Source organism: Chelonoidis abingdonii, chromosome 8 (assembly GCF_003597395.2).
Source record: "Chelonoidis abingdonii isolate Lonesome George chromosome 8, CheloAbing_2.0, whole genome shotgun sequence".
Taxonomy (NCBI): domain Eukaryota; kingdom Metazoa; phylum Chordata; order Testudines; family Testudinidae; genus Chelonoidis; species Chelonoidis abingdonii.
In genome coordinates, this window is record NC_133776.1 from 95090967 (window position 1) to 95101729 (window position 10763).

At 41.2% G+C, this 10763-nt stretch overlaps 1 protein-coding gene across 4 annotated transcripts in view; it reads right to left on the reverse strand.

Annotated features, from left to right (window-relative positions):
• MTMR1 (myotubularin related protein 1) overlaps nt 1–10757 on the reverse strand; it is a 59044-nt gene extending 48287 nt beyond the window's left edge. For all 4 annotated transcript variants that reach the window (XM_032769443.1, XM_032769440.1, XM_032769444.2 and 1 more), the window contains exons 1-2: nt 10714–10757; nt 4076–4181 (exon numbers count right to left, since the gene is read on the reverse strand). In XM_032769443.1, coding sequence (XP_032625334.1) covers nt 4076–4181; nt 10714–10730 — 123 coding nt within the window. In that variant the 5' untranslated portion in view covers nt 10731–10757. The remainder of the gene's footprint in view (nt 1–4075; nt 4182–10713) is intronic.
• Between the last annotated feature and the right edge of the window lie 6 nt (nt 10758–10763).

Consider the following 10763-nt stretch of genomic DNA (forward strand, 5'->3'; position numbering starts at 1 on the left):
GCAAAAGCTTTGTGGAGGAGTGAAACTCCCACCATGGAACACAGAGGAGAGGAAGCCATGATATTCAGAATTTTTTAACAACTGTGTGTGTTGCTTTTGTGTATATGGATTCAGGGACATAGCAACAGACATTTTAAGAAACAAAACATAGATAATCATTCAATCTGAAGTGCACAAGCTGATGGGGAGCCAACCAAAAGCCAAGAAAACTGATGTTATGTATTCAAATCTGTCTGTCAAACCGAAGAGGTAGGCAGACACATTCCACCCTAGCTGAAACTTCTGAGTAGTTTCCAAGGGTACAGCACTTTAAAACAGCCCAGACCAGAGTGACCAAGTCACAGATAACTGTGGTGAGTTCTGCATCAGAGTGACTTAGAAGTTTTAGCTAGGACAGAATGCATTTTGCAGCATCCTGTTACCTATGAATTCAGCAACAGCGATGAGCAAAGTGACTCCTGAGTGTGCATATTGATGAGACCAAGGGTGGAACAGTCCCTCAGGGAACGATACAATAATAACCCCCCACACCCCTCCCTCATTACACTTATTACTAGAGATGCTTTCCCAACAACTCTGCCTCTGATTTTTTTGGGATACTTAGTTTTCGCCCATGGCTAAATAGACCAGACACTGGGAAAGCTAGCAGACTAAAAGATCTAGATTCAATCAAAAAGGGGAATTGTTGTCCCTAGCGATCTCACACACACGTTCAGCAGAAGGAATGACAGAAGAGAGCCTTCATATTGAGATCCTTGACGCAAAAGCCATCAGGAAGAGAGAGAATTATAAGCTACTAGACTCTATCCGTAAGGCCTGAACATAAACAGCATAAGCTATCGCATTCATTCCCACAGGTTTCTCAACAGCACCTCATGATCAATTAGGTCTAGCAATTGCTTGCTTTTGGAATGAAAGCAAGTTGTATTCTGAGCAATCCATATCGACAATGGCCCCAAACTGTATATTTTTTAACTAATTATGAAGAGCAAGTATCCATCTCAAAGCTTCTTCTGAACTTTAATTAGCAAGGCTGAATGAAATTCAGAAAGGTGTATATTTGCTCTCTCTTGCTCACAGTTTTATTCAGTCTTGAAGACAGAAGTTCTGTCCATAGTGCACTGCAATTCAGGACTATATTCCTGCTTTAAGTCTCAATTTTTGTACTAGCAATTAAACCAAAAAACTTAGGGGCACATTTTCAAAAACTGCCTTTAAATTTGTCTGATCAAAAATCTGCTCACAAATTGGGAAAACAGACTAACTACACAATTTGCACAAGCAAACAATTCTGAACACAAATTCAGAAGTCGGCTATCTATATTGTTTCCTTGATGTGTTGTTTTTCTTAAATGCTAATCAAGATTTTAAAAGGCACTGAATGCAGCGTGGTCCAGTGGAGAGAGTCTTGCGGTCTGCAAATCAAGAAACTGGCTTTCCTTTGCTGACTGGGTGACCTTGTGAGAATCATTCAGCCATTCTACACTTCAGCTTCCTCATCTGTAAGAGGAGGATAATGAGGCTCACCCACCTTCAAAAAGCACTGTGAGATCTACAGATGGAAAGCTTTATAGGCGCTATTATATTATAATCATATGGATTCTCTTTTGTCTGCCATTTTACTCATCTATAACAACTTTTTCATTTAATATGTTGGCCAGTTTTACATGGACATTCTAGCTGATCAACTTGAATGATTACTTCACAACCATTACAACCTATTGTGTAAATACGATAAATTAAATGTATTGGATAAATGCACAATAGTAAATATATATTCTATTGCCTAAACTTAATTAACTTTGCATTAGTTATAAGGTACTGTGTCCATTTTCAAAATGAGAAATGCTAATGTAGATGCATATCAAAATTTTGACAAAAAGTGCTGGTATCTCTGGATACTTTACTTGGATCACAGGAGAAAGCAAGCATGGTAGTACTATTTGGCATGATTTACCCAAGACCAGAATAGCAAGGTTGCAATTAAAGACTTAGATGCTTTGACAACTGTGTGGAGAAGTTTGCACAGCATCTTCCCATGTTGCTCTTGATTTTAGTTGCTGCTATACAAAGTTTCTCACTTACACATACATTAAATTCACCCACTTTAAAAAAAATTGTGACATTTAAAACATTGTGTATGCAGTAGCCAACTGACTTTCTGGAAATACGTAAAACCTTGCTTAGTCCATGGCAATCAGGAGGTAATAAGACAGTAGAACTAATCATTTGAAGGAGAGGTTATAATGCAAAGGAGGCCCTTTTCCAAAGCAGCACTTTGAAAATACTATATAATAACTTCTTAGCTTTAAAAACAAAAAAAAACAAAAAAACAACTATGCATTATTATTCAGGGTAGGTAAATAAAATTTTATTATTAGAAACTCTGCAATGCGATTTGCCAATGTGGGAGTTTAGCTCATTCTATCATTTCATAGACATGAAATGTTAAATACAATTTATTAACAACTAGGATTTTGAGAACAGAAAGGTTTAACTTAATTTTATTTGTAAGAGACAGAGAATGAGCTAGAGTTAAATGCTGCTCATTAGGCCTCAAAATATTTCTCCCTTCTAAGTAATGTGCAAGACCAGTCTGGAATAGAGAACCAGACTATTTAGATTAAAAAAATTGGCTCTCCTCTGGAGGAATGCATAATAACTCAAAAGGTGAATTGAACACGAAACTCGCAGACTTGGATTCTGCTAAAATGAAGTCCTTGATCTACAGGGCAAATACAACATAGACAGCTGTAATGCAAGGTTTCCCACAATGCTTTATCAAAGACATCAGCCTTGACCCAGAGCGAGCATTTGCAATTCAGCTGCCAGACTATAGAAGAGCTAAGCTTTTTCTGAGTACAAGTTGCTGACTGTACCAATATAGTGACAAACTATGAGGTGAAGTTTTAAATAGACTAAGATCAAATACAGTTAGTGGCTTGATCTTCAAGCACACGCTGAATTTGACCTGCAGTCACAGAAGTTAAGGAAATATGCTGTTTGTAGAGAGCATTCAAGGCCTTTTAAATCCAGAAAGCATTGGTAGATTATTTAACTACAGTTTAAAGCAAACAAGATAAAATCTTTATTTGGATACTTTGCATCCAGACCCACGATTTTGTTTTAATTCCAGGGAAGAAAGAGGATATAAAGCACATGGAAGACCTGAGCTTAACAGCACCTTTTGGACTTTTATGGAGACTGGAAACAGAGGTAACACTTGTGTCAATTTGCAGTGCAAGAGAGATTTAATACACACTACTCTTGATAATACTGAGTCCCGCCATGAGTGCAGGGGAGTGGACTAGATAACCTCTCGAGGTCTCTTCCAGTCCTATGATTCTATGTAGGGAAACAGAAGAAAGCGTGAAAGGAGAGGGAGGGAAAAACCCAAAGATTCTAATCAGAGCTAAGACATTACACATTCATTGTCTCAATGACATCTATGTTGTTGGATAAGAAAACAAACAAGAGAGAGTCTGTTCTGATTTATAAGGGACGTTGTACCACAGATAGTGAAACTGTCACACCAAAACAAAGGAAGAAAAGTAAAAATAGGTAAACATTCTTTTCATGCTGGAGAAGATATGCTCATTCAATATTCATCAAGGCAAATTATATTTAATTTTTGTGAAATCCACATTAGCTGAATTCTTTCTCGTGAGTGCCTGGTGAATAGAAAAGATTTCAAACCAAGAAACAAATGTTTCATTCCTATCATTAAAAAAAAAATAAAATAAAATAAAAAAAAAATCCAATTTCCAGAAAATTTCTAGATCAAAATCAAAGGAAAGAAGAAAATCATCCCATGACGATAAAATGCCACTTAGAGAAAAGAAAGGAAACTTCGATCTACCTTTTGTTCTGTAGAACTCAGTGACACTACTCTAAATGAGAGAGAAAATACAAAGAAAATCTTTGCACCTCTCGATTCGCTATTAACTGACATTTGACTCTCAAATGGTCAAGGATCCACTCATGTGGATAAATCAAAGTAGCAAGTTTCCTGCCCAGCCATTTCAACAGACTGAACAATTATCTTTGTATTCCTCAAATGATAAATGTCACTTACCCTGTAATCTCTGGATACACTGTCTGATGGCACGGAACCTGAAATCTGACTAGAAATGGTAGCAGCTATGAGTTGTTTACACCATTCAACATGGGATCCTGTAGGGCTACAAGAACAAAATAAATATTCAGAATGTTTAGCAATGATTACTACTTTACACTGAGGAAGCGATGAGAACATTTAATTACACCCCACATGAACACAACCAACAATCAATTACACAAACACTAATGACATTATACTCTTTAAAAGAACAGACTACATACCACCTTTTTGTCCATCAGATTACAAAGAATTCAATTTTGTTGGAATTTGCCATTAATTTTGATTCAGATGTGCAACTGTTAATCTACAAAAATATTCAGGGCCCTGGGGACATGAAACTCTTGAATCCCTTATCAGATATTGTTAAAACTATTCATATATTTCTGTTTAAGGCCATCAAAAATAATTTATTTTGAGTAAGTGCTTCCAGGACTTAAGTGCTTTCAAGAATTTCATATATGTGACACTATTATTCAAATAAAGCCTAAGAGATAGCAGCTGCCATTTAAAAGGAAATATTTTTAAGGGAACACCTCTAAAACAATAGGAAAAATATAAAACTCTTCTTCAAGGGAATTTTCTACCTAGCTGTATCTCCTTTTATGCATTTGCTAAGGACAGGGAGACCCATTTCACATTACTGAATTTTGTAATTTAGCAAGCACACAAGACAACCCTCCCCTCCCCTACCATCCCCCAAGACACTGGATCAGGTAAGTCTACAGCAGAATTTCACTAATGCAATGTGTGAATGGGATGGGGCAGTGCAGACTGGTGAAGTTCAGAGACTGGAGGAAGCACTGTAATTTGACACCAGAGAACTTTAAGTACCCTAGGTCTATTTCAGTATATTTCAGAGTGCCAGATGAGAGGATGGGGGAGTAATAGGATGGTCCCCATTGCCCTATTGTCCCTGCTCCAAGCACAGCAGTATAATGTGAGATAGCGTTTCAACAATTTAATGCATTAGTAAGGTGAGGTTCTTCTGTATACATAGTGTTTCAATTGAAGTTAGGAACAGAAAGTACAATACATTTTAAAAATAGTATATAATGAACAAACATATAAGCTAATTTTGAATTCTGGGATACTCCCAGAATGTTAAAGTGAATGACTAATAAATCACAAATGAACACAGCACAAACAGGTAAAACTGGGATTTGAGGGGGCGTGATAGATTGTTCACCAGGAGCACAAGATACCTCCTAAGAGGCCTTTAACACACTAATTGCACTGTGTCATAGCGAGAAGCAGCATATGGGTTTCAAGAGGTGCTGGCTGAAGATAAGCGTGGTGAGCACTGCAGCAGCTACATATCTGAAGTGGAAGACCATCAAGTAATTTTTAGTCATGGATTTTATTAGTTTTCTCCCTTGCTGCATAAACTTTACACAGCACCACATCATAATGTATGGTTTCATTATTAAAAAATCAATTACATTCTTCTTTCAGAGAAGTCTCTTTTACCTTGAACCGGATTTTAGTTTCATTTGCATCTTTTGCAGACACCTCTACCCACATTTTGCGGAATAGAGAAAGTGTATGAATTTTTAGCTACAAATCCAGCTAATGATAGTATTTCTCTCTCTTTTGCTCACCTGTCTCTTTGATCTCACTTACTGGCCCTCTCCTTATTCCATGAAATTTCTGGTGCGTTTCTCCTCACGATAAATAGTCTCTGGTTTTCAGGCATCTTTTACTTTTGCCCTGACTCCCACATTTCTAAGCATTTCTCTATGCACACACTTCAGTTTGTATTTCCCCATTTTGTTAATTATGAAAATAATTTAGGTTTTTATTAGGGATTGTCCACACCAGAAAGTTTTGCCACTTTAACTATACAAGTACAGTTGAAGCAGCAAAAGAAAAATTTAGTATCTATGGATGCAGTTATGCCAGCATAAAAATGCTTACAACAGTATAAATTATTCAGTTCAGGAAATGAAATAAGCTACACCAGTATAAAGCATCTTTATACTGGTATAACTGTATTGCTTAAAAAAACAAAAATCCACACACCCCTAACTAGCATTGATATATTTAGTGCAACTTTTCCAGTGTAGGCTAAGGTGGTCAGCTTAAACTGTATGCAACTATACCACATATAGCTTAATGTTTGACACATCTGAAAAGGAAAAATAGAAGTGGAAAACACATATTCGTGAAAATTAAAACTCAGTGGTTTCACTTCCACAGTGGTTCATGTAACATTACAAAGGCGCTCTGTTAGGAACATCATAGTTAGAGTTGTGCACTTAAAATGAGGCATAAACCCATTTTTTCTCCTAAAAGTGGGTGGCCTTTTGGTTTAAAATTTCAGTCAGAAAACTCAAAGGGCCTAAAAACTATGTAATTTGGCTGGCATCTCTTTTTTGTTTTGTTTTTACAGGAAGCGTCTGAAATTTGACTCTTACTGGATTTTTTTAGCAGTCTATTTAACAATCAGTTGCTATCTAAACATTCTGGGGAAAAACTTGGCAAAACTACTACTGATTTTAATGGACCAGGATGTCATGTTTATCTTCACAAAATTTGGTAGAAAGGTGTATTCTGAGTAGATCAGGTGAGAAATGTGGGAGGATTGTGTTAAAAATGGATTGTAGGTAATTATTTGTGCACAAGCAGCTCCCATTGCATAAACTATGTGCAGCTCCTGACACACGACAAAAAACTTTTATATGCAATGGCTGGCATAAGGGTTTATGCACAGCTTCTGTTCACATCAGAGAAGGCTTTTATATACAGTTTCTAAAATATAATGATTCACATGCACCAGCTGCTGGTGTACCTCATCTTCTCTATCAGCAGGTGCATGTATACCCACTGCCCAGGTCCCAGTCTCCAACTCTGCATAGAAACAAAACCACACTTAATCATAAAAAAAAGGAAATTAATCTATAAAAATGTGAAGTAATTAACATTAATCACTTCATCACATACCTGATTCAAATCCACAAAACCAAGGAAGTGAAAAGTTATGCCACCTAAGAGCACATACCATCTTCTCCTTCACCAACAGGGGGACACACCCTACCATTACAGCTACCGTGGAACACAAACCACAACCATAACCTTGCCCTTCCTGATTCCCTAGAGAATCCCAACCTTCCATCATCCCTGTTACTAAATTTAATGAGCCTCTGACAGTCAATCGTGAGCTCTGGATGCTAAAAGTCCAGCAGTGCAGAGGGGCTAAGGCAGGCTCGCTGTCTGCCCTCGCCACATGCTACTCCTAGAAGTGACCAGCATACCCCTGTGGCCCCCAGGGGGTGAGGCAGAGGGTCTCCACGCATTGCTCCTGCCTGCAAGCACCACCCACACAGCTCCCATTGGCCAGGAGCGGGGAACTGCGGCCAATGGTAACTGCAAGGGTGGTGACTGCAGGGAGGGACAACGTGCAGAGCCACGTGCTCCCCTCTCCAGGGGCCACAGGGGCATGCTGGCCACTTCCAGGAGTGGTGGAGGGCTAGGAGAGGCAGGGAGCCTGACTTAGCTTCGCTGCACTGCTGCCCGGGGGCCACCCCAGGTAAGTGCCACTTCCAGCAGGAACCCACATGCCTCCTGCCCCGCAGCCTCATCCAGGAGCCAGAGCCCCATACTCCCTCCTGCACCCTGAACCTTCTACCCCACCCCCTCCTGCAGTCAGCCCCCATCCTGCACCCCAACACTTTGCCCCAGCCCAGAGCCTCCTCCTGCACCCAAACTCCCTTCCAGAGCTTGCACCCCAACCCCCTGCCCCAGACTCTGCCCAGAGCCCCCTTCTACACTCCAAACCCCTGGGCCCCAGCCCAGAGCCCGCACTCCAACCCCATTCCGGTGAAAGTGTGTGAGGGTGGAGGAGAGCAAGTGGAGCGGGGCCTTGGGTAAGGGGTGGGACAGATCCTGGTTTGAACTTAAATTCAAAAAGTGATCTTGTGTGTAAAGAGGTTGGAGACACTGATCTGAGGGGATAGGGATAGTTCAGTGGTTTGAGCATTGGCCTGCTAAACCCAGGGTTGTGAGCTCAATCCTTGAGGGGGCCATTTAGGGATCTGGAGCAAAAAAATAGTTGGGGATTGGTCCTACTTTGAACAGGGGGGGTGGACTAGATGATCTCTGAGATCCCTTCCAACCCTGATATTCTATGATCTACTCGCCACTACACCCAATAGCTGCAACTAATGATGTTAGGAGATATGGTAGTTCATCAGCAAAGGGGAGTGGAGACGTTGTTATCGTTGCCATGCATGGTGTGCAGTAACTATGGTACTAAGTAATGTGTCAGTGACTTCCCCAAAAGCACTGCTCTTAAGAAACTCCTACACACATTCTTCTGCCTCAGAAAAATGAAGTAAGGGATTTTTTGTTCTGAGTTTTTGTACTTCCTAAGACTCTGATCCTGCAATAAAGTTTGCCAGCACAGCACCCATTACAGAATCAAGGCCTAATTTTGTAGAGCACTTAGATACCATGCAATAGGTGATATATTAAAAACAAATCCTGTAAATGTCAATGGGTTGCAGACACTCAGTGTTCATCAGGATCTGCAAAGATCTGTTGTGACTGGAAAAGGTACAGAAAAGGGCAACAAAAATGATTAGGAGTATAGAACAGCTTCCATCTGAGGAGAGATTTATGAAACTGGGACTTTTCAGCTTGGCAAAGAGACGACAAAGGGGGGATATGATAGAGGTCTATAAAATCACAACTGGTGTGGAAAAAGTAAATAAGGAAGTATTATTTACTCCTTCTCATAACACAAGAAGTAGGGGTCACCAAATGAAATTAATAGGCAGCACCTTTAAAACAACAAAATAAAGTATTTCTTCACACAGTGCACAGTCAACCTGTGGAACTCTTTGCCAGAGGATGTTGTGAAGGCAAAGACTATAACAGGGTTGAAAAAAGAATCAGATAAGGTCCATCAATGGCTATTAGCCAGGATGGGTTGGGATGCAAAACCATACTCTGAAGCGTCCCTAGCCTCTACTTGCCAAAAGCTGGGAATAGGCAGCAAGGGATGGATCACTTGATGATACCTGTTCTGTTCATTCCCTCTGAAGTACTTGGCATTAGCCACTTTTGGAGGACAGGATACTGGGCTAGACAAACCACTGGTCTGACCCAGTATAGTCGTTCTCCTGAATCACAGCAATGATGAATATCAGTATCACAGGAAGGAGGAGATTCACTACATGCACAAGCTAGGCTTGCTTTGATGTTGCAGCAGCTGCACATAAAAGCCTTTCCTCAGTGCCAGGAACTGCAAGGTTCATTCACTATTGGTACCATGGTACTGTTCCTCACATATGCATAGCATGCCTTCTCCCCAGCCTACCACTGATATCGAAGGAATACTATTCTCTTCCCATTTCTAAACAAAATTATTTTGAACACTATAGGTAAAATATTTTTAAAATAATGAACTCTTGGATTATCTAAATTCCAAATTTCCATCTTAACCACTGAAAAGATACTCTTCTCACATGCTCTGATCATTCTAACAGCTAAAGGAATTGTTACTGAACTTGCAAGAAAATTCTCGTTCGGAAAGGTACAAAAAAAGTATTGGGCAGAAATATATGTGTCTGAAAACAAGACTGAAAGTGGCTCCTCACTTCCTCTATATAAATAAATATTGCCAGTTTATCACTAACAACAACATGCTCTTCACAAAGTAGTTTGATATCAAGCAACATCCACTACAGTATATTATTCAGAGATCATTCTTTCCTATAATTCCAAGCCCATTAAGTGTGTGTCAGGGTGGAAGGAGAGACTACCCTGACACTATAGTCTAATGCTATTACTATTTTGGTGCACTTTTTGCTTGATTCCAGCTGTGCCCATTCCCCGCATAATATTACCCACCGGTTTGTGCATATTAGATTTGTTTTAGTTGATGTAACATACATATGTATTAGAAGTTTTTAAAAGCTCTCTCAGATACCACTTATCTAAGTTAGATAATAATTTCCCCCTATTTTTAAGATATCAAGTACATCCTTGGAGCTGGATTGTTTTCCATTTGCTTGTGAGGTTACAATGCCAAGCTCCAGATTGATGTCAGCATCCTGCTGTGCTGCGTTGCACCTTAAGCTACAAGGGCACCGCTGGTGTAAAACAACAGTCTCAACCTTGTCTGCAATAACTCATGGGGAAGTTAATTTTCTTTCAACTATCCCCCCCTCCCGTGGCTATCCACACAGCAAGAGAGGGCGGCCCTTGGTGTTCAGCCCAGGAAGGTGAACAAGCTGAGAACAGGAGCTGGCATTGGCCTGGGACGAGCAGCCCTGGCCGGAGACACAGAGCAGGGGGCTGCAGACGAAGGCGGGGGGCCCGGCTAGTGAATGGGGCGCTGGCCGTTTCACGAGCCTGTCGCAGATAACGGGGCCACGTCCCTCGCGTTCGTGCCGCCGCCTGCGGGTCCCCCCGGGCCGATCGCGGCCCCGCGGACGGTGGGGCTCCCCCAGTAGTGCCTGGGGGACACGGAGCCCCGGGGTGGGGGGGGCGTGCCCCGCAGCGCCAGTCAGGGAGAGCGGGACGGGGAGCGACCCCGGGAGCAGATGGGGGGCAGGCGCCTGTCAGGGCCCCGCGGGCAGGGGGCTGCTCACCTGTCCAAGGTCTCCATGCTGGGCTGCCGGGAGCCCGCAGCGGGGGCGGC